Source organism: Styela clava, chromosome 15 (genome assembly GCF_964204865.1).
Source record: "Styela clava chromosome 15, kaStyClav1.hap1.2, whole genome shotgun sequence".
Lineage (NCBI taxonomy): Eukaryota > Metazoa > Chordata > Ascidiacea > Stolidobranchia > Styelidae > Styela > Styela clava.
Genome location: NC_135264.1, coordinates 12,901,858 through 12,926,656, shown reverse-complemented (window position 1 = coordinate 12,926,656; position 24,799 = coordinate 12,901,858). Strand labels below are relative to the sequence as shown.

The 24,799-nt window shown below is 34.6% G+C and overlaps 2 protein-coding genes and 1 long non-coding RNA gene across 4 annotated transcripts; 1 reads left to right on the top strand and 2 right to left on the bottom strand.

Moving 5' to 3' along the window:
• Window positions 1-1,567: 1,567 nt before the first annotated feature.
• LOC120334191 (uncharacterized) lies at window positions 1,568-3,354 on the bottom strand. 2 transcript variants are annotated; one of them, XM_078120590.1, is made up of 4 exons: window positions 3,068-3,354; window positions 2,607-2,737; window positions 2,366-2,523; window positions 1,568-2,105 (listed from the first exon to the last, which is right to left on the bottom strand). In XM_078120590.1, exons 1-4 carry the CDS (start codon window positions 3,167-3,169, stop codon window positions 1,954-1,956), a joined length of 543 nt encoding a protein of 180 aa, XP_077976716.1. In that variant the 5' UTR covers window positions 3,170-3,354; the 3' UTR covers window positions 1,568-1,953. The 2 variants fall into 2 exon arrangements, with proteins under 2 accessions (XP_077976716.1, XP_039257586.1); XM_039401652.2 differs by having other exon boundaries at window positions 1,573-2,105; window positions 2,372-2,523; window positions 3,068-3,248.
• Window positions 3,355-7,158: 3,804 nt separating this feature from the next.
• LOC120334198 (uncharacterized) lies at window positions 7,159-8,958 on the bottom strand. Its single transcript, XM_039401662.2, has 5 exons — window positions 8,798-8,958; window positions 8,415-8,545; window positions 8,087-8,181; window positions 7,693-7,767; window positions 7,159-7,508 (listed from the first exon to the last, which is right to left on the bottom strand). The coding sequence occupies exons 1-5, from the start codon at window positions 8,897-8,899 to the stop codon at window positions 7,351-7,353; spliced, it is 561 nt and encodes a 186-aa protein (XP_039257596.2). The 5' UTR covers window positions 8,900-8,958; the 3' UTR covers window positions 7,159-7,350.
• A 5,172-nt stretch (window positions 8,959-14,130) lies between these two features.
• Window positions 14,131-17,940, top strand: LOC144432450 (uncharacterized). Its single transcript, XR_013480687.1, has 5 exons — window positions 14,131-14,284; window positions 14,357-14,468; window positions 14,549-14,656; window positions 14,752-14,839; window positions 17,250-17,940. It is a non-coding gene; the product is annotated as an uncharacterized LOC144432450 (long non-coding RNA).
• The last annotated feature ends 6,859 nt before the right edge of the window (window positions 17,941-24,799 follow it).

The window sequence follows — 24,799 nt, the reverse complement described above, 5'->3', positions numbered from 1 at the left end:
AAACCCATTAATCCGATTATCATTTATTACTAAAACGAAAGACGTTAAAAATGTTAACATTTCCTGCGAGCTCATATAATAATAATTGAGTAATGAAATTTTGCGTCTTTAGCTAGATTTTGATGACTGTAGCTGTAACATAAAATACTTGCTGGAAAAACACTTACAGGTTTATTAAACACTGTGATTATTTGTAGTGACACTTTCCATGAGCAACAGTCTGATTTATTTTTTTCGAGGATTCTGCATATTTTGATTTGTTTTTCTATCAAATTTTTAATTCTATTGGACAGCGTATACAAACTATTTTAAATATTTCATTTTGATTAATCTCTACTGTAAACTAATTTTCCTCCAAACTATTTGCTCCAACAATGTGAAAAAGTCGATTGTTTTTTTCCACCGACTTTAAAGTATTTCAAACATTTAAACAAACTGACTTAATTGAATTGAAATTTCTGTTCACGCATCGTGGGATAGAACAAGACGCTAAGATTAAAATTTTAGATGGAGGTAGGAATGTAAATATTATGCTCAATTCCTTAGATTTATTATTTTCCAAATATCATGACATTATAAAGAATTTCCAAGTTACTTAAACAAAACTGCATTATGTAGGGTAATTTCGTAAAACGATGGGCTATCCTATTCGTGCCGTATTTTTATCTTTCCCGTCTGTTAATATGTCTTTCAACAATCCGAGCATCAGTATATTGCAAACTCGATGCAGCTCTGAAAATATAATTTTTTCCCAATGTAAAACACACATCTCTCTCTCTCACTCTCTCTGGTGAATCTTTTTATCACATCCATCACCCGTTGGGACGTTCCTATCGCTGCCCTTGAATCAAACCTCACCGTATCACATGTTGAAGCTCTTGTATTTTCAAAATGCAATTCCTAATTCTGTATAAGACTATTTTCTCCGAGGAAACATACTTTATACTTTGCTTAACAATAAAGCGAACTGACTGAATGATGATTCTATGTTTCAGTGATGTGTGTGTCTGCGGGACACATTACAATAAAAACAATTACGTGAAATTACGTCAATATCTTCCAGATAATCGAGATTTAATTAATTAAATTCGACAAAATATTTGATTCGATTCTGAAATTATAAGGTATTCTTAAATTTCCCTCCTTATCCATAATTTTACAATTATTCTGCTTCTCAAATTAAACAAAATGTAACGTGTGTAATGGTGATTAGCTATAAACTTGGTTTGATTGTTTTTTCGCAAGTTTAATACAAACGGCCAAACAATAGATTGATTAAGATAGAATTTATTCATGAATTGATTTAAACGGCCTAGTTATATATACAATCGACTAGCTGTGTATGTACTTGAGTGGCTGTATATACATATTGAATTGTCTGTATATGGATATGAGTTAGCTGCATGAGCATATTTTGGCTGTATATGTATATCATGTAACCGACCCTATTAGGCTAATCTAAAGATTGATTAAAACGCTACCTTGCTTTAAAGGACTTGTCTACCGAATTAGATAGCAATGCTTGCTACGTAGAATGTTAACAAAAATAGTTCGGTTTTTTAATAATATCACAGGGAATTTTTAAATGAAACTTTTTTATTCAATAAAAATGTGAACTTGAAACTCAACACCTGTTGCAAATGTAACGTAAAATGAAATAAAACTGAATAAACAGTACAGAGAAAACCAAAAACACAAATGGAACTGGTTCATATGTTTTTTCCTATGTTAAAAGTCATGATGAAACCCAAATTCAGTAGCATAACGTATAGTACAAAGCCATACACCTAAAATTTGAAGACACATTTATAAGAAAATTGTAGAGTTCCTCGAATTACCTAATTTAATAAATTGTGTTCATATTGTTATGATTTCCCATTTTCTCTAACATGAAGACAATGAATCAATCTACAAAATGAAAACGAGGAAAGTAAAATTTTTTTGTTATCAAAATTATTTTGTGTAAGGACAGGAAGACCTGTCGCGTTTAACGAGAGAGGAAAAGTCGACATGAACCCTTTCTAAAATATCGGATACTTCAACAATCTTCTTTCTTGTCAGCCTTGTGATGCCGTTCTTCAATTCAAGATCGATAATTGCTTTACCTGCAAAATGATGAATAATGTTTTGCAAAAATATCTTGAAGTGAATAAAAGTTGCTTTTTAATATCAAACACTGACACATGTGTATGTATTTTTAAATATTTTATATATATATTTTATATAAAATATAAATATTTTTAAATATTGTTCATTTAATTTTTTTTAGTTTTTTGTGTATTTCTTCATTTGAAAAATAGGGATAAATTTTATACATGTAAGTGAGTGACGACAATCTTTGGAAAATGTTAAAACATGTATCTACCCTTACCGTTTGAACATTTGTAGAATAGCAAGTAAGTAGAATAGTCAGTTGCAACGTGATTTTTGATATGAGTCTCTCCAGCTAACATTTGTCTATCTCCCCAGTATGCGGTGCTGAGTACGGTACCAGTTTCTGATCTGCCCGTGTAGGGATTCACTCTAAAATAGATATGAAAATATTTGAAATCATAGGAAGTTGTTGAGCTTCTCTTTGTAAAATTTTGTCATATTTTATTACTTACATCGCAGCGTTCGTTTCCATGTAAAAAAGTTTCTGTTTTTTGTTGATTCCGAAAACTCGGGTGTCTAGGCAAGATGCTTCGCCATACATCGAACCTGCTGAGTAATATGCTTGCCACCAGTCTCCGCCAATCTAAAAATCAAATTAGTAATGGTAATATCAGCGAAGTACAATAAACTAGTTTCATGGGTATTTTATAGCGGAACGCACCATAAAAAATGCAATACCTTAATTTTGCACAATTTTAATCGAAATTATGTCAGATCCTGTAGCCATTCCTATTAATTTTGTTCATATTAAATATTTAATTTTCTGTTATGCTGATTACGGATTCGAAATAAACTTATAATTATTTGAATTTGATAAATTTTATAGCTCGATTTGTCGTATATTCTGAAGTAAAATGTTAGTTCTCCTCAAAAGTTACGACACGATGACATAAATGAAAGTAATTTCACTTACCCTTTGGAAGTCTAGGTTGTCTTGTAAATGTACTTCGCGACATACACCAGCAAAAGTTGCTCCGATTGTGCACATAAGAACTACAAAAACAGCCAATGCCATTTTGATTTGTAGTGTCGATTTTTGGAACGATTGAAGACTGGAACTCTTGTTGCAGATTTCGAGAATATGTGTCTCTCAGTTAGTGCTAGTCGACTTATATACTGTGTAACCAGGAAATGTTGGCGTCTGTGATGACGTCGATCCGGAAAGTGACTGGTTTCTACGGTAACTGGCACTTAGCGAGCTTTTGCAATTCCATCGATCGAGGTTATTTTTGTAAAAGTGAAATTCCTTCACATCCGTTCAACAATGATATTTTTAATAAACGAAAAGATTGAAATTGATCTGTAATCTCATTAATCTCTTATATAATGTTAGCATTTATTTTCAAGTAACATATCAGATTAAAAAAAGTCTAGATTGCAATATATTTTGGTTCGTTATACTCAATTTGACATTGAAATATTGATGAAACAAAATACAAACAAGACCCCCAAAGAGATGCGCTCAAGTATTTATAAGAACAATTTAAAACATTATAATATTTGTGAATTAAGTGCTTAATTTTTTGGTAAAATTTTTTTTGGGGGGGGGGGGGGGTTGTCTTAAGGAGTGTAGATTTGCCATTATTTTGATATGAATAGACTGATTCCCAATGTTAACGAATTTGGCCTCTTGGCCTTGGACGATGTGATTGACAGTATTAGTGGAGTCAAGTAATCTCGGTTTGAATATTATTCTACCCATAAAATTTTATTTGCATAAAATACTTTAATAAACCGAACGCCATTGTTGTCAAAACGACAACATTCCATTGGGTGAGATTAGGTAAGTTTTGACGTAAAAACATACGCAGATAGACTCATGATATTTTAACAATAAACATTTTTGACATTTATAGATAGAAATAAAAAGTTGGTAAATGAAATGGAAATGAGAAAAGAATATTGTTTTGTCACGTTGTCATTTTTAAGTAATAATTAGTTCCCAGACGTCAATCAGTGGGATTACAAAGTCATTTAGTTTTCCTTATTCACAGACTCAATTAATGGTCGTAATATCCATTTATCCGCAACCTACGTGCACGTTATATTCTTTCGCCAAAATGTCAAATATTTAGAATATTTATGGTGTCTGACTGCTTAATGGTTCTTCCTGACCTGAACAATGATTAATCTAATAAAAAAAATCTATTTTTTATATTTTTGTTTTTCAAAATTGTCGATGATAAAATTCCTCAATTGATGAATTGTTATTAATACCGTATTTGGTTTACTTCCGCTCACTAAAATAACTAATTCTAACGATTGTGTTTAAATTTGATCTTTGAAACGTATACGCCTCCCGGCTACGTTAAACGTCTCGAATTAGATTTAATTAACGTGACCGGTGACGCAAAATGCGTAAAGACGTGAAACGTGAGAAAAGTACATCGCACTGCTGGCTCCGGATAGAACGCAGCTAACGCACTACTTTGTTGCGCACGAAGTAGACCTAAATCGTTTTGGTATCATGTTATGTTATTGTTAGAATTCTTGTTCCTGTTGTTGTGAACAAATCTCTTTACTCTTTGATTACTAGACCAATTGTTTTAAAATTTTCAGTTTTGGCTTTCGTTTTCAGAAATTTGAGCATTTATTTCTTGTTTATTAAGATTGTTGGTTTACATTATTGAAACGTCAAAACTCCAAAATGTACGTGAATTTGTTTTCGCGAAAGATCGTTAATATATATTTATATATAAAGGTCGCGCCAGTGCACCGGGATATCAAGATTTGTGATTCACGCGAAGCTTTTTAACACACTTCAATAATTATTCAAATTTCATACATGTTTAATGTTTTGTGGCGCTAAACCGGACGCAGTATACGTCACTGATTAATATCAATCCTTAGAAATAAGGTAGTCTTTGTTGTCAAGAAGACGTTGTTATTTACAAACAGTACGCCACAGGTTTGTCGCTCGTAAAATCGACGGAGAAACAACGACCGACAGAATTTTACCGACCATGTACGTTTACATTGATTATGTGCGTTTCCCATTAAAACAATATCATTGTAAACGGTAACTCGGTAAACGTTAAAAGGTAACGAACGTGAATATAGTTATAATGTATTGTTTTATAGCAAGTTCAACATTTTGATAAGATGTCATTTGTTTGACATTGAACGTCTATAGCCTCTTAAGAGTAACTTAGTAAAAATAGTTAAAAAGGGTCAGCCGGGTAAATGGTTCACTCCAATTTTAATGACAATTTAGCAGGGGTGAACAAAGCAAACGGGTTGAATAGGGAGGGGGTGGAATAAAAATTTTGCAAATAGTTTTTTAACTCGCAAGTTTTACATTGATTTTGTCGTAACGTCTGAGATCTGTTTTGGTCATGAGCTTCGTTTAAAAGAATTGAATCGTTGACGTAATAATGTTCGTTCATGAGCACAATCCAAATCATTTGATCAATATTGCCTTTTCCGAAGTCCCTGGTAACACTTTATATTGGATTTTTTAAATTTTTGTTAATTATAGGTGTATTTAGGTGTATTTATAGGTGTATTATAGGTGTATATTAAATTTAGGTGTATGGTAATCCAGATTTTACCTTTTCGTAACTATTACTTGCATTCAAAATAAAACTTTTGAAAATTACTATGTAGATAATCAACTTACTTGTGGACGATCATCCGCAGTAAGGCAATTTTGAGAGGAAACAACCACACGTTTACGTCGCGATTTTAATATTATTTGGAAACAGTTCTTAGTTATGGAGTTCATTGTGTTAATTTGCTTCCATCCCCAATATATAAATAAAGCAGGTACCCCCAAAGTATGTGAACTAAGATGGCGGACACCGGAACGTAGTGTGTACCCGATTAGGGATAGTCCATAATTATATTTCAATTTTCTTATTTTAGTTCTACTACGAGTTCGGGGACTAGCCAAGTGGCTCCCGTAGTATTTGTACCTGAAATTATGGCCTAACCCTAACCTGGTACACACACTACGTTTAGGTGTCCGCCATCTTGGTTCACATACTTTGGGAGTACCAAAATACCATCACTGCCTTGCAACAACATAGATACCAGAATAAAGGGTTTTCAAGCTCAGTTATGCTAAAAACTCAAGATCTATATACATAGAAATTTGTGCGCTTGTTGAAGAGCGGTAGGAATTAAATAAACATAATAAATGAAATGAAACTCTCAGTTTTGCAATATTTAATATGTTTAAGAAAATAAATACTTAAACGTTCCCGTTAAAATGGTTAGTATATTTTAAATAATAGTGATGCTTATTTTCAGACGTTCATTTAAACTTCTCTAAACGTGTTCTGTTATATTTTGACAATGATAAATATCGAACTTGAATAAAAACATAAAATGACGGAGGAAATTGTTTTAAAATTTAATTGTGAAACCACTAAAGGCACTGTATCGTAACTCAGAAGTGAAAGGACTGTCGGATAGGCGAACCAGCGAGTCCGCGGTTTTGTACAATTTATTGCGGTAGGGCGAGCGAACGTCTGTTTCTAAAAGCTCGATAAACCGAAACCACTTCGACTGTAAATATACATGGACATAGTTCTCTTCTTCAACTCTATATTTGCATGTCCTATCAATACGGTGAGGATATAAGACAGCGGTTCCCAACCGGCGGACCGTGCCCCCCATAGGAGACCACAGAAAAGTGGGACGGGGCCCAAAATGGCAAGCGCAAAACTGATTTTACTTTTTTCTTTACGAGAAAACTACCCCTTTTTTCAGTTTTATGCTTGGTAAGAATATTCCGAGGGCTGTTTTCACTTTCTTGTTCATACCAGTCAAAACAACACTATAAATACCACTGAAATGATAAGCAGAGGGCCATGAGTACTCAAAGGCCTCCGTAAAGACAGCCCACGAGCCATAAGACGATTAAGAACCACTGATGTTAGAACTTTATGATCAGTCGACAAAAAATTCCACGCGGTATGTAAAAATATAACTTAATTTACATCTATCCTGTCTAAAATTGGACTTTTCCCTTTCCCACACAAAATATTGAATAACATCAGATTCTTTTACACAGTTATGGTATATTTTTTTGACAACAATTTTTGTTTTCAAATTTTACAACAACATTAAAATATTATCAGCATTGTTGAACTATAAACATTTTGGACATGAAAACTGTTTCAAATATGAACCAATCAATGAAATTCAATAACAGCACTACGTTTCATCGTGAAAAACTTTTTCAATTGAATCTTATTCTCCGCTTGGGTATGGACAAGTTGACTGGTTTACTACGGTCAGATCAAAATAGTCGACACCGAAATCATTAAGTACAGTTTGCACTTCTTCGATAACTGCTGCAGATAGGCTTGTTAAGCCTTGGCGGATTTCAATGTCGACTGTTGCCTTACCTGCGAAAAAAAGATAAAAATGGATTTTTATGATCAATAATTATGAAGTTACAGAGGATTGATCTCGTATTCAAGTAAAAATATAATTCATAACCTTGCTTAATCAAGCAAAATAAATCATAAGAATTAAGGCATATTTATCATGTAATCAAAAGAATATAAAAATTTCAACTTTATTACAAACCTGATTTTTCACAATTGTAGAAGAGGATATAATTTGTGTAGTCAGTAGCAACATGGTCGCCGATGAAGGGTTTACCTAAAAACGAGACAGCGTTTATAAGTGATGTAATGCGGTAACGCTTCAACAGGCAATACATTTGTTTCAAACTAAGCTATTTTATAAATTGAATTGAGTAACATAACAGCTTCAACGCCACTCTCAATACTATTATTATTGGACACGAAGTTGACCTATGGATCATTTTGGTAATTTGTTGTTGTTGTGGGTGTCTTTCCTTATTGTTGTTGTGGATTTTTTCAGTAATTTCAACACACCAGAAAATTAGGTTTTGACCACTTCACTGAATATAATAGGGTTTAGGCATAGGAAAATGCTTAACAAAAACCTTTCTTACCTTCTACACGTTCACCGAAGTTGGCATTGACGTCGAACTCGATAAAGTCAGAGAAGGCTTTATGTGATAGATTTTTCTTGATCGATTTTTTTGCTCTGTCAGAATGAAAACACACAAATAATAAAGTGTGCACCTAATATATATTTGACTTTAATATCAAAACGAGTAAAAACAGATTTTTTGTTGATTTCAAAAACTACCTTTGGACATATAGATGAAATATTTTATACACGAATCTGTTATTGAACTACTAACAATATAGTAAAATCAAGCGCATACTAAACTAATACCTTCAATCTAGAGATGTAAAAAATTCCATTGTACTTACACTCGAAACAATGACTTCATAACAAAAGTCTTAGTTTGTTTGTTGATGTCTGTAATTTCAATAGTGTAGCAGTTCATGTCTTCATAATGTGTGTCAGGGGTGTATCTATATTGATGCCACACGCCTCCGAGCTGCAAATATAGAATGTAATTCCGAATAAACAGAAGCCAACAGCTACATTTGACTTTTATTCAAGTGCAGAAAGTTTCACGAAAAAATGGGAATCGGGAAATATCGGGAAATACCTACGATAGCAATTTGAACGCAATGTCTGTGATCCACCCTTGCTTGGCAGTTTCACACGTTTGTTATATTATAACCATTATTTCTTGTTTTCTTTTTGGAATAAAAAAAAAGTTCCTGCAAGTTACAATTTTGCTTACCCTAGTGAAATCAATTCCAGGTTGAATTGCTTTGTCCACACACTCAGCATTTCCATAAGCAGCCAAGGCAGCAAGAACTAGAACGGATACAAGACAGTTCATTTTGGATGTAGTTGTCTTACAAGGTTAGATTGTAAATGTGATGTCTAGCAATCATAACCGAGCCTTTTTATGTTGAAAATACTAAAAACAAGTGACGTGTGTTTAGGAAATTACAAAACTGAACGAGCATGACGACATATTGTGTATATTCAGTCCCAAAACGGTTTTGTTTACATTATCAAAAAGAAAAAAACAAGACTTCGTTCTGTACAGCATTGCAACACGTGATACAACTTGCGTAATGTCAACTTTAAACTGTTCATCATCTTGTTAAAAGGACGTTAATCACCTTACTTAATGAAGATTCATTAATTGACAATCTTCAATTGATTAAACGATTTATGCTAAATATAAACATGATGCTTCTGATCATGTTACGCAGCTGGGTAAATCATAGAGATACACATTTAATTTTGTAAAGCCACACTATTCTAATATATTGACCCAAGAAATTTTGTTTTTCCATCACATTTGAGTGACATATTTTCTAAAGCTTAGCACGAAATGCTATTTTGCAAAAGGCTTTGTATTTCGAATAATAACAACAACAAAAATGACTCGACAAAGATAAAGGATGAACATCAAATAAACTCAATACTAAAATTCCAAAATATAAATAATCAAAACTATGAGTACAAGAAAATGATTATTTTGAAACTAGTGCAAAAGTGGTGAAACTTGTTTTTAAATTGAGAAAGTTGAAAGATCTTCTCTTTTAGGTTTTAGCAAACAATTCGTAATTATGCATTATGAACTATTTGAACTACTTGAAATCCATACATTTTCTTTTTAACATAAATATTAATCCAAGAACGATCAATCAAAAAATAATCATGTAATAATAACACTCCGCCATTTTTATTTTCGAATAATTTGCATTTCAAAATACAGTATCTACTTTAAGTAAACATAAAATTACATGGCTTCAGTGAATCCTAAAGCGTTACGTTGTTAGTTGTGAACGAAATACAACATGATTCATTTCCGAGTCAAGCCTAAACCAAACAGGAAGACACCTGAGCATGGTGACTCGGAAAAGCCCATTTGTTTGTAACTTGTTTGTTTATTTTAAGTGTTTGAAATCCTTTGTTCGTGATTATGTTGCGTAAGAAGCAATTGATAAGTTTGTTCACAAAACAGCAAATATATTGCGAAAAAAGCTTAGCCAATTGAATCTTCAGTTTAGTTTTGTTTTACAAGCAAATTTTTGTTCGATTGTTAAGGAATCTTGTTATAACCTCGTTTGAACCGAGCAAGAATAAAGAAAAATTTACATATTTATTTTTACGCTCGAAAAAAAAAATGTTTTTCATAGCTAAGACATGTTGCTTCATTTTTTTCATGATATCTTGTTTATTTTCTAGTGTATATTTACACATATAAATGTGATCATGACCATTTAAAACGTATAAGTTGCTCATTTTAAAAAGTGCACATAAAAAATAAACATACATAATGATTGTGTCACGTAACAGCTTCCGTTGTGTGGATGCGTAAAATCATTACGTGCCTAATCGACGTACGGTTTCAGTTTGATGCAGATAAACCGACTCCCATTACTTTGCTTGGACTGATGGACCCTAGTCCGACATTAATCACAAAAAAGCCCAAACGAGATAAATTAAACACCTATCGTAAATATCGGGAAATATCGTTTGATATAGCACAAATTTTGGCGCTCCAGAAGTGTGTGTACCAATATGGAGGTAACTAATTTTGTTCGCCTACTTTAAATCAAGTTGTGGCTTGACTAACGCAAACAACAGTTCCCGAAGTCCTAATAGAACTTAAACAAGAAAAATCGGAATAAAATTATGGCCTAACCCTAACCTGGTACACATACTACGGGAGTACCCAACTTTTTCAGCGCTTTGCTAAGCCTGAAAAATACTGTAGCTTAGTAAAATAAATGTGGATTCAGGACGCTATAGTTCAGGTAACGCTTGGGGCTCGTACGTTAAAATTTCCAAATTAGAAAACATATTTTTATTTCACTGAAGTCGACCGACTATCGTTTAGATCAGGGGTCGACAACCTTAGGCTGGTCGCGGGTTAAAAGTCGAATCTGAAACTTTTTGGGGCCGCAATTATTTTCCTCTGAGAAACCTTTCCCCTTGGTGTTGATAGAACGCCACAACTAGTCACATCGTCTTGAATATGCCTTCAACCTACGAAGAAAATACTCAAGGGTGAACCAAATTGAATTATTATTATTATTATCCAATATTTCGAATATTTTTAACGAATACGGAATACTTCCAATCTACAATCGAGTTGATACCGGGGCGCTGCGGGTAGATGCTCGATTCGGAAATTAAATTACAACTCAATTGAGAGTAATTTCTAGTATATTGCGAGATATCAGTGACCGATTGCATGGGGCTTTGTTCGAAGAGACAAGTGTGAATAGGCATTGTAAAAAAATTACAATGAGACCGAAAAAGTCGGCGGATTTTGTTATTATCGCTGAATGTTCGACTTGAATGTTCGAATGATCGACAAGATAACGTCGGTAAACTGTCTTTCTGCCAATTCTTCTTTTCCACAATAATGTCGCATATCAGATATTGTCTAGAATCTAGATTCTAGATTATTATAAGGGCTATAGTGGTAAAAAGTTAATTTGACAAAAGGCATGTTCTATTACTTTTCTATTGTTTTGTCTTTTTCTGGCGTCACCTGGTCATGTGATTTCTAATAACCAATGAAAGGTAGCGGACAGTTCACAATGTGTTGTACATTTTAGGAATTTGCAAAATTTTATTATATTTGTAGTCATGCAAAAATGGGGAGTTTGAAATCACAACGAGTGATAGATATTTTGATTAGGCCTGAGATATCAACAAGGTACTCGGTTCTCAGTTCCTCTAACTCAGTGGTATTCTGGATAGATCGCGAGTTAAGTTACTTGCAAAATCGGGTTGTGCCACATTTTCAGTGAGCACTACAAAAATCGGGTTGCGCAGAATGCAGTAATGTGGCATATTAAATGTTGGTTACTCCTGAAGTATGCGCAACAAGATGTCTCACAACCTGAACCCTAACCTGGTACACCAACTTGAGTTCAGGTTGTGCGCCATCTTGGTGCGCATACTCCAGGGAGGTCCAAATATTGTCCAGAGCAGTAATTCTCAAACTTTTTAAGTCGCGCCCCATTTTTAGAATTTGTCAAGTCTCGCGAAATTCCAAATAACGCGGTCAGGATCAAATCTAACAATTGTTTTTAATTAGGCTTCACGCCCCCTCAAAAATTGTCTACGCCCCCACTTGTGGGACGCGCCCACCGTTTTAGAACCACTGGTCTATACTATATAAGAACATATAGGTGGTGGAAAGTTTATGCACAAAACGCATGTTTCATCGTTTTTCTCGCGTCTCGTTTTTTTCTGACGTCACATGGTCATGTGGTTCCTGATAACCAATGAAAAAGCATCTTCATTTTGCAGTCTCCTCCGCCGTATTTGTTTCTTTATCACACCCGACCTTTCTTTTTCGCCACGTCAAAAATTGTCTGCGCTGAGGCGGTCTTTTCAAATTTGACGCCGTCAGGTGAGCACTTGTTTTATTTTTGTAAATTTAATGGTTTATATGCGTCCTTGTGTCGCTAATTGTCTTACAATCAAACGCTTGTATTTTCAGTCCATTTCTTAGATTTTTTATAGCTATACTAATGCAGTTAAACTAAACTTAAACCTAAAATTATTGATTCAAATGTCTACAAAATGGAATTGAAATCACAAGTTCTGCTGAAATTGGTGAGATGAATCTAACCCGGAAGCTTCAATGATTATTAGAGATAATGTTATTTTTTTCAGTTAGGCCATAGACTAGTACTAAGTGATTCATGGTGTGTGAATGATGAATTAAAGACGAAGACGAAAACAAATGGAAGCGATCGAGAACAAGAAAATGTTCAAGTTAGAACAAGTAAGAAACTTAGTAATTAAATTTACATTGGGAAAATTGATGTATACGAATTACCCTATTTCTGTTCTAGATTGTGTTAGCTTTTTCAGCCTATATATTGCATCTTAGCTACATGTTATATATTCAAGATCGTGTTTATGCAAATTGATGGGATGTAAACAAGCTGCGAGTGTTGACATCGGGAACTGCTGGGGCGGAAAAAACACGCTAAATCACTAGATTGATATTCAGAGTGTATATGTGTTAATTGAAGATGTTTGGACCATACCGAGTTCCGCATCGTTGATGAATTAAAAACTGAACAAAGATTTGATTGTGTGGAGATGTTCCGGACATAGTACAGGTGACATTATTTGCTAGATTTTTTTTGTCATTTCAGTGGTTTTTAATTTGTTATTCATGTGTCATGTTAGTCCATTTATATAATTCGTCATCTTTCTTCTAAAACCGTCTTTCTAGTTTTTAAAGCTATACTAAATCAGTTAGGCCTAGGTTTAAGCTTACAATTGTTGATTCAATGTGTCTGCTAAGTGGAATCAGAATCACGAGAGTGTAGTAGAAGGAAGCGATCAAGGAACAACAAGGGAACTGTAAATTCATTTACGGCCTGAAGTGCTCAGGCGCAGAGCGGGGTAGGATGCAATCTAGGCCAAAACAAGTATTATAATCATTTCTTTGTATGTAATTCAAATATATCCCCCAAACTCGTAATTACTACTGGGTGCATACGATCAGCAGCGTATAATTGCTGTTAGTGCTTTAAAACTTACATTCTGTGTAGACTTCCAAGTATGCGATTTTATACATACGAACGTTTGTTTCGGCTATTTCACAAATAATATTTATTCGGTCGTAACAAATGATCCGACTTCCTTTGCAGTCTTCTTGTTTCCTTCCAGGCAATTTATACATTTTTACAGTTAATATATTTACTTATGCAGTTACACTAATATTAGGTTTAAAAATATTGGTTCGAGGTGGAATTAAAACACGAAATTTTGAAATATTGGAATAGGAATCTGCTGGAGGATATGCGGTTGGATGAACATTCATTCAGATAAGTATTAGATTGGTAATTGATGACTGTGCATCTGTAGTCTGTTTAAGTTATTTCATTTTTCGCAACTTTAGTATTTTGTAAAACCAATAAATACCCTTGTAATTTTCCCATCGACCACTGAGATTATTTTAGTTGTGAGATTAAAAAAAACTTTATTCACTCTCCGTAAGAAGTGGTCCAGGCCTTCTGTCTTACGGCATCCACATCTAAATTACCCTTCTATTTTTTGTTGCAGTAATATGCACGTGCAGACAGAAGGGGACAGGAGGCAAAACATTTTCAGCTCTAACATTCATAACAATGTAACTGGAAGCGAGATTTTATCAACATAATCATTGAATACAAGACTTGCAACGACTGATGGAGACGGGGCGCAGGTCGTTTGTTCCAATATTATGGTAAGGAAATTTCCTATACTGCTGTTCTGTTTCTACTAGTGTTCTATAACAATCTTTTTATTTGTGTTTTAGATATTTAAAATCGGTGCTTAAATTCATTGAGTGGAAAAGGAAAACCTATTTCATTTGAAAATTATGTGAAGATGAGCGTCTTTCCGGTGTGTCTCAAATATAGGAAAAGCATGTAAGTAACAAAATTTATTTCTTTTTTATATAATATCTAACTGACAAGATCAGAATCCGATATTTTCGTTCGTGTTACAGAAATTGTCGAAGTGAATTTGGTTTTTAATTGTACTCATTGGAAGCTGAAATCTGTTTGTGGAATAAAAGCAGGACTCTACTAGAACTCTGCTTCCGAGACAAAAACAAGTAAGTTATTTTGAACAAAAAAAAAATTGAAATTTTCTGAAAAAAATAATCACAGTACAGTTTTCCTACAACGCGATGTTTTTGTTTTGCTTCAGAAATTGTCAATCCGTGCTTGAAAGCATTCAATGCAAGCGAACATTTGAAGCGGGTAAAGCCTTTTCTGTGCGTCTTAAAGTATATAAGGCAAGTTAACTTTTTATTATAGCCGATTTTAAATTTTTTTCTCTAAAATAACATTTCCCAAACAGGAAGGATAAAATTTTGCTTGGTATATCCTGTAATACAACTACTACAAATTTTCTTCATCATTATTATTATAATGGGAATTTATACACGCATAAACGACTTGAATTGTACCACCAAAGCACTAAAGCGTGAGTGAGCATGATCCATTCATTAAGTACAAATAAAGTACTTACAATGCATAGGGAAGGAGGAATAAAAAGTTCCAAAATAGGCGAAAGGAGAAATTTAACGAAAAAGGTTGGGAACCACTGCTCTAAAATTACTCTTGTTGGTGGGAATCGTCCGTGTTTTTATAAGTTGAATTCAATTCCAGATAAAATAATTGCTATCATTTATTTAAAGCCGAAACATCCTTGTTGGTGGGAATCGTCCGTGTTTTTACAAGTTGAATTCAATTCCAGATAAAATAATTGCTATCATTTATTTAGAGCCGAAACATACTATATGTACCGGCATAGGTATATATGTGTTGAAGTGAAATAACAATTAATTCAATCAACATTGGCGGGGGTTACGTCTCTGCTCAGGCTGAAATCATGCGTTTTTATTTGGAGTGAAATATTTCGGGTTCGACAATTTCTTAACTTGTATTTTATCATGCAGGTTATCTCCTGATTGCGAGCATAAACGAATGAGGCAAGAGCGAATCTCACGAATCAAGAGTTTGTTTAAGTTAGGCCTCTCGTCCTCTCAACAGTCCATGTCGGGTATGGGAATAATTAGCCAGTTATCATTAGTTTTGGATGTATGAATTCGATGGCGGGGGTAGCTTATCAGCGGTTACATAAACCAACTTGGAGTCCAAGCAATCTTCTGCACATAATTTACCTCTCGTCTCACCTGTCACCAGTCCATGACTGGTATGGGAATAATTAGCCAGTTATCATTAGTTTTGAATGTATGAATTCGATGGCGGGGGTAGCTTATCAGCGGTTACATGAACCAACTTCTGCACATAATTTACCCATCCAGAGTATTTGAAGATGCCATGACTTACTCGTCATCATGTTGTCGAAACCCTTTGAGACGCACGCGTGCTTCAGCGCGATGTCCTAAAAACTTTCTTCCCTTTACCTTAGTCTCCGTAAACAACTCGGTTTCACTTTTCTTTAGGAAGTTTACGGTTTGAGTAGTTGTGTGCATGAATATCACAGGTACTATCCACCCAGCCGTTTGGCCGAGACAGTCCCGATTTTAGCAAGTTGTCCTGCCGGTTGGCATAAGTGTCCAGGTTTTTCAGTATGACAACAAAAGGATTTACAGATAATTTTGATGCCCGTAATCCACCGTGTACTGTCCAGGTTTTTGCCTCGGATATATGATAAGCCTATTTAGAGGGGAATAACGTATGCAACGTGACGATTTTACAGTAAGTAGTTTTTATAATCGTAACCAACAAACAAGCCTTGTTACGAAATCTCTGTTTAATGAGAGCGTTATAACTCTTTATTACACAGATCCTAAAGCTCAAATGCCCGCGGCCCGCGATGACGGATTTACCACCAAATAATGATATCGTGTATTAAAACTCAAGTACGATTTGGGATCTGTCACCATAGAAAGTTTCAGAAGATGCTAAAATATATAAAATGATTTCTCGCACCTCGCTTTGGTTTTACTTTTAAATTCAAAGTATATTTCAGACTAAAATTTCTTGCTCGGCAGTTTATCCTCCAGGTAGGCTAAATTCACTTTGGCGGTCAAGTTCAATCACTCAAAGCCAGTTATATTCGTTAGAAGTTTTGATAAATTCGATTGCGAACTCTACACGAGCAGCTACTATTCCTATTAAAGACCGGTATTGGCTTCGGTTTAATTGGATTAGTCGGTCAATGACTAGATGCAGTGATATTGCAGAGCTAATATCCCAGTTGTATATTCTATAACCACGAAAATGCTAGCACACTTGAGCGACTACTCCAGTATAGTCGTATAGCGTGTAGTCTGAAATTGGCTGTAGTCTGAAATCGTTGAGTACAAAGTGGACATACAGCTAGTTTTGTTATTTTGGTGTTAAAATTATTTTATTGTTCCTGTTATGAAAAAATTGCTTTTCTCCGTTTAGATTAGATCAATCCAAATCAAAAATCGCGCACCTTGATTCCACTAAGCATTAGCGATCTGGTGGTCAGGAGTTACCGCTAATCTACTGACGAATGGCATACCCGTACTACTTTGTTTTGGCCTTCCTGTCCACCAGAACAAGTTGAAGATTTTCGAATTTCATAGATAAGGTTGAGATATTAAAAGTCAAACCTTCGAACAATCTAAATCCGTGTGAGATGTGTTAAATGTAATTATTATATCGTCCCACCCGCTCTACGTTCAATCTATTTTTATATTTCAGTTGAGTTGGGGATTGAAAGAACAAAGAAGAGCTAACGACCAGACATGTCGACAAAGAAATGAATGGTCGTCGCATCTTGATAATCTTAATCGTGTATTTTGATTTTTCTATAATCATCAAAGTTTGCCCCCAACAATGACTTATCTGCTTGAAATGGCGCCTATGAAAAATGCGCCCCCTTGATCGTTGACTGACGTTCTTTTTACATGACTAAGTAAAATTACACGAGCTCCGATCGTTTCCCGATTTAGGGGTTATTGTATATTAAGAAGGTTTCGTCAGCGGCACGGGTACGGACAATAGATCTCGTGCTGTAGATATGCCACTGCGGCCCAGGATACACCCAAGAAATCCACAAATCTTTAGCTAATTCTCCATTGGCTGGTCGATGTCATGACAGACGAGGCGACGAACCCTGACGTCAATATTGCTTGCTTTGAAACCTCTACATTCAGATTAATAAATAGCTCAAAACCTGCTCAACCTCTAATATTATATACTTCTTCGTAGACTATATGTGTTCCAGAGTTTTTTTTTTGGTGGTAAGTTGTACAAATTAAGTTTTTATGGTCTGGCTTTCAAGAGCATCTTTTTAAAAATGTGATTTGTTTAAAAAGCTGGGGAACTAGTCTCTCTCAATATATTTTCGCCATGCCTACTATTCTTTATGCTCGTGCTTAATAAATAATAGAATGAAGCAATATCCTTTTCTAGATGCTTGGGTGAAGTGGGTTGTCAGAATTGAGGTACTGTTGTAGGTGAATAAGAGTTGTGCAGAGTGCATTTCCATGGCGGGCCGCATATATCAGTGCGTGCAAGTTATGACGTCACCAGGTCATGACGTCACATTGTCGGGCCGCGATTTTTTGGGGCCGGCCGGCGTGGGATTCGGGCCGAAACGACGTCAAACTTATTATCTCTGGCCAACCATTAGCCATAGATAAATCGAGGATAAATAGTGAAATTTATCTGCGATCATGCTTGATCATGCATGATCTGAATGAAAATTTCACAATTCTGTGTTTTCCAAGGTCTGACCCTTCGAATTTTCCCTTTTCTGGGGTTTCAGTTAGTCTCACAGGCTACAGTTTTCTTCGTAATCTGGAACTTTGCGACATCCTTTTTCAGTGACGACACATTTAAATACGTGGATGTTACATTCGTGGGATTCAAACTTTGGTCACCATAAACAAATTGATGGTTTACCTAGCGCCTTTACCGATTAGGCCAATTCAGAACTTAGAAACAAAGATCTAAGTTCTAATATTTATCTATCATCTCAAACCACTTGAAAAAAAAATTAATTCAAGATGATTGATGAATATTAGAACTTAGATCTTTGCCTGTGCATTCCTCCATAGCCTAGTTGGTAAAGGCGGTGGATATACCTTCGATTTGTTCACGGTGACCAAAGTTTGAATCCCTTGAACTAAATTAAGATCTTTGCCTGTGCATTCCTCCATAGCCTAGTTGGTAAAGACGGTGGATATACCTTCGATTTGTTCATGGTGACTAAAGTTTGAATCCCGTGAACTAAATCAAATTCGCGTAGTCAATAATTGGATGACGCAGAAATCTAAAATACAAAAAACTCCGACCTGTTGAGGGGATAGAGGTCCCAAAACAGGCGAAAATCAAGAAAATCGAAGGGTCAGACCTTAAAAAAAAGTAGAATTTTGAAATTTATATTCGAATCATGTATGATCAAGCTTGATACCATCCACTCATTACACTCGATTCATCTATGGTCAACGGTTGGCCGAAAATAAAATAAAATTTGACGTCGTTTCGGCCCGGATCCATCGCCGGCCTGCCCCTAAAAATCGCTGCTCCCGTGACGTCACAATTTAGTTACGGGCACGGCATGTCGTACAGTTCCCCTCTACACACCGCTAAGCTTATTCTAAACAATAACTATTCAAAACCTGACAAATCAATCCCCAGACTCTCGAGCCAGCACGTAATTTCTCATAATTTTCATTTATTAAATAAACATGAATGAACACAAATTTTCAAATTATGTCATGTCAAAATAAGCACACAAATGCAAAATTGCGAAAGTCTTCACAGCAACTTCAGTGAGACTATGACAACAAATCTATTGAAATAATATATAGACATTGTGTAGCCAAAGCACATATAAACATTTAAGAAATACTTGATCGGATTGTATGGCTGCAAATATAATGCAAAAAAATATTAAATGCAAATAAAACTGCTGTAAACCTTATACGAAGCTGGAAATTTTAATGAATAAGCAAGCAAATTTAAATTTCAGATTAACAGCATCCAACCCCACGTAAAAAGCCCATATCAATCCCACAGCAATTTTAAAAACAGAATAGACGAGAATTCAGACTGTACTTGCATTCTGCTTAGAAATAAAACAGGCAGATTCAAAATATTCTCGAATTAAAATTTACATAACATTGAAAATATGAAAAGGTATTTGGCCTTAGCTGATAATAGCATGTTTAAGCATTCCATAAACGTTCACACAGTTTAGCATCTTACCACAATCTAAAACGTGTGGGAAATTTTATTACAAATCAATTTTTAATTAGCTGTTGATAGTTCACAAATGCATTTGAGTTCAGAGTTGAAAGCTTTTGAAAGCCTGATCCAAGAGTCCTATAATCGATCGGAAACGGCACTGATTACACTTTTCAGAGTTTTATAGTGTACGAGTTGAGACTGATTTGAGACTGATGAGTGTTTCAAGTCTATAGTTCCTCGAGTTGAGTTCACTTAAGATCGGAATTGGATGCCGTAGTGAAAACCGCATTTAGATTGTGACGGTCACTTCGATTCTTGCAAAACGTTCGATCTGTTAAAAGAATAACATAAATACATAAATTTCATGAAATTAGATAATATATATATACATAATACAACAGAGTGTTAAGTGCCTAATGTTCTTTCCCCGAGTATGTGAAAATATTTTGGACAAATGCCAACAGGCAATTTTCATAGCTTTGTGTTCTAAGCTAGACAAAAGAGACAAACAAGATTTAAACTATTTACCTGCTGCGGTCTTTGCCAGTGTCACTCCCAGTTTCACACACTTCTGGCTTCCTTCTAAAGTCGAATAAGCAAAATTCAGTTTTTCCAAAGTTTGTACAGTTACTAAAGTACTCTAATCGATATATTATTTTAGGACTTTAAGAAACTATGATTTAAAATAACGGATTGTGCCTTGATTATTCTGGTTGTAAAGCATTAAAAATGCTTACCAAAGTATTTCATTCATGCAGTAGCATGCCTTTTAATCAAGAATTATATTATAATCGAAATAACTTCTCTTGAATTTATCTACAGACACTACAACGTGTCAAAGTTACCTATTTATCAAATTACCTTTTTAAATACTCGATGTAATCGACATTCACTAGTTTAAGTGCTAATTGTGATCCATCAACAATTTCTTCGTCTCTAGTTTGTCGGCGTCAAGTCTCAACACGAAAAAAGAAGGCCAGCAATGATGCTAGTGTTCGTCAACAATTCCATTACTTCCATTGTAAATAAATCAACGGTTTCATCCACGATTTGTCCATAGTTATCAAAGCGAATACTCGGAGAAAAGTTTTTTGACCTAAATCTGATTCGAAAATCAAGTACCAACATAAGTTTTATAGGACGAACTGTGGTGCCACCTGTGCTTCATCAACAATTCAACGATTATTCCATAGATATATCAACGGTTTCATATTACATGCCAATTCAACTCGAAAAGAAATGCAGCCTGCAAAACCAAGAATGGTTAGATCCTGCAAAACCAAAAATGGTTATCCTGCAAAACCAAAAATGGTTAGATCCTGCAAAACCAAAAATGGTTAGATCCTTCAAAAACTCAACGATTCTTTCATAGATATATCAACGGTTTTATATTACATGCCAATTTAACTTGTAAAGAAATGCAGCCTGCAAAACAAAAATGGTTAGGGCCTGCAAAACCAAAAATGGTTAGGGCCTGCAAAACCAAAAATGGTTAGGGCCTGCAAAACCAAAAATGGTTAGGGCCTGCAAAACCAAAAATGATTAGAACCTGCAAAACCAAAATGGTTAGGGCCTGCAAAACCAAAAATGATTAGAACCTGCAAAACCAAAAATAGAGCCTGCAAAACCAAAAATAGAGCCTGCAAAACCAAAAATAGAGCCTGCAAAACCAAAAATATAGAGCCTGCAAAACCAAAAATGGTTAGAGCCTGCAAAACCAAAAATGGTTAGAGCCTGCAAAACCAAAAATGGTTAGAGCCTGCAAAATCAAAAATAGTTAGAGCCTGCAAAACCAAAAATAGTTAAGAGCCTGCAAAACTAAAAATAGTTAAGAGCCTGCAAAACCAAAAATAGTTAAGAGCCTGCAAAAACAAAAATGGTTGGAGTCTGCAAAACCAAAAGTGGTTAGACGCAGACTTCAAAACGAAAAGATCATCAAATATACAAGAAAATAATTGAAATTTGGTAATAAACATGGTTTAACATATAAATATTGGCACAATATAAGCGTCAAAATGACGTTTCGTATGTTTCCGTTGGCTAATAAAAATCCATCATTCCGAAGTCGTGCCACCAAAGTTTTAACACATTACATCTGATCCACCAACAAAAAATATCAACGCAAACTTATAATCTGTAAATAAATCTGTTAAGTAGTAGTTTATTGAAGCATAATTGGAGATTAATTGTCAACAAATCATTCCAAGCATTTCAGAGAGTCCTACAACCGTAATGTTCAGTTTCAACTTGCGATATCATTTTCATCTCTTCCATCCACCTCTCCACATAAGCACATTATAGAATAGCACCTGGAATATATAAATTTCGCTTCAATGTAGAAATGAATGCTTACACCATTGCGTTTATTCGTCATCCAGATGATACGAGTTCTCCACCGTCACTAACACATCATACAACTTGTATTATAATTTCAACAGTTTTTCATTCGGCATCTTGTTTCCGCCAGCGCTTGTTCAACTTTTATGATAGCTTTCGTCGAGCAAGACTAGTGCAATGTCGTTCCTTTGAAATATAAGAAATATAGTAAAAAAAAATGGCTAAAAAATTATAAACGTACACAATAGAAATGCACAAATCTCAGATAATTGATCACGGAAATCTCGTATCCTCTCTCATCTGCTTCTTCCCTCCATTTGAGAGATTTGTATTAAGCATGCAAACGTGTATATCGAAATAACGTGCAGCAAACCAAACAAACTACCATGCAAGAAAATATTTCTGTATATTACCAGTGTATTTCCACACCCTCGCTCAGATCCAATGTTAATAATTGAAACATTGCAAGTCTCAGCACCTCGCCGTACATTCATTCAAAGTCCCCTCTGCATGAAATAAAACTTCTAACATGCTAGGTAATAATTAACTACCATGCAATATTCTAACTTTCAAGTTGGGAGAAAAGCAAGATTGCCAATGCTCATTCCCGTAGGAATAAGTGCAAGATCACAAACAAAAACTTCCAGTAAACATATGTTGACACCGCCAGACTATTTTCTCAAATGTCAGTTATCCGCAGCTTCTTCACATTGAATCTGTCTATATAGAAAGCAATTAAAACCAAACAAAGACTTTAAAACTAAAACACATTTTACCACAAAGAATTTTTAGTGCCACAAATGTGACATTCTAGGAACTCAAGATGCATCCAGTAGGATTGCCAAAATAATTTCAAAAATTAAGCTATTTATATTTGAATTTCATAGCTTCAACTTAAATCGTAAATACCACAATTACTCTCAAGTATCCACAAGCAACTAAATCTAAATCTGATTAGATCTAAAATTTGCAGTTTTGCCTTGTTAAAATCTTATCAGGTAGAAAATAATTTTGTAGGATTGTACTTTTCAAAGTATTTTCAAAATTCATAAGATCAAACAATACGTCAAAAGTATACCCAGGGGAGAGTAATATCATTTTCAATTGTAGCCTACTTCCTATTCCGAAACTTAGTTTATATAAGACATCTTACTGTCTATTCTCTATTGGGGTAATTAAATAAAGCTAATACCTCCATTTCTGTGTATTCTGATCTTTACTTTGTATTCAGTGCAACTCTTCGTTTGAATCATCCGTACATTAAACGTATCTGCAATAAAATATCACATGTATGAATAGTTGATCAATGGAACGTTGCTTATTATTTTTGAAGTGGTAACTTGTGTAAAGAAAATTGGGATTGCTGAAATGTGATTCGCGCTATTTCAATTAGTTCCAGAGTTATATTCCAATATACTACTAACTCTCTAATTTTAATGCAGGTTAAAATTGATTCTATAAAAATTAGGAACATCCATTTTTCTCTGCCAAAGGACAAATTCTATATTTTAGAGCTCATAGCATGCAAATATTTGGTAATAACTTAAACAGGTTCTCAATTATTAGTTAAAATGTTCCAAAATCACCTTTTTACTGGTAATCGCATGCCAGTCTTCTTGGAGATGGACAAGTTGTGGTCTTCAACGACTGTACGGGATGAAGGTTGTTGCGAAGTCTGGGGGACAAATCTTTTCGCCAATGGTACAGTCGCTTTCAACTTTATTTTCAAATATCTGGCCGTTTCGCCCGTGGAATATCAGAAATTTTGTGTTTCGACACAGGATATTATTATAATGCATACGAAGAGTAAGTTTTTCAAGTTCAAACTTTATACGTAGGAATATCCAAACAAAGGACATAAGACATCTATGAACATGGTCGTTGCATTATATATATTATATAAGAGTATTTGTGTTCTCAGTAACATCTTTCGAACAAATTGCATTTCTTGATATTGCATTAACTCCTCTTTTTTGTAATGGCGCAAAAGAATCATTGAAGAATCATTCGATATGCGTCCTTTATAATCCTTTGAAAACATGGAGTCTCTGAGAAAAATTTTGTAAATTCAGGAGTGCACGGATTTAAAATTCTTGAAAATCCATTTGTTCCAAACACGTCAAACTAAGGATTTTTAAAAAAGTTGTTCGACGCCAAAAGGCAATTGGACCCATGTGTGCTGTATTATGTTGAGTGAACGGACATTCGTAACAATTATCAGTTAATCATTCAGTAACTAACATATCTCATTTCTTTTATAACACTATAACAAACTTATTTGAACCGTTATCTGCCTAAATTGTGCAAGGATCAAGCTTCTTTTTGTCTACAGAATATGTGTCTACAAGAAACTGAGGAACTGAGACATAAGAGTCTGCCTAAGATGAACTTTATCGTCCTCGGAGTTCTTTATCTAATTAATTGTAATTAACTGACTGTCGTGTTTGCTACAAAAATATTTACTGGGACATGTATTCAATAGCTGTAACTTCATATGACTCATTGTACAAGTTACAAAAAGTTAGCAAGCAACATGTAGTTATCGAGAATGGTAGTCTTGCAAGGATTTCGTGCTGTAAATATCAACGATTCCAATGTAAACTTGATTCTTCAAAAACAGTCATGGAGGTGGAATTGATAAACCTATCTTTCAGCACTTGGCCCAACGCCACATGAGACTCGTAAACTTATTCCTAATATCTGAACGTTGCATTTTC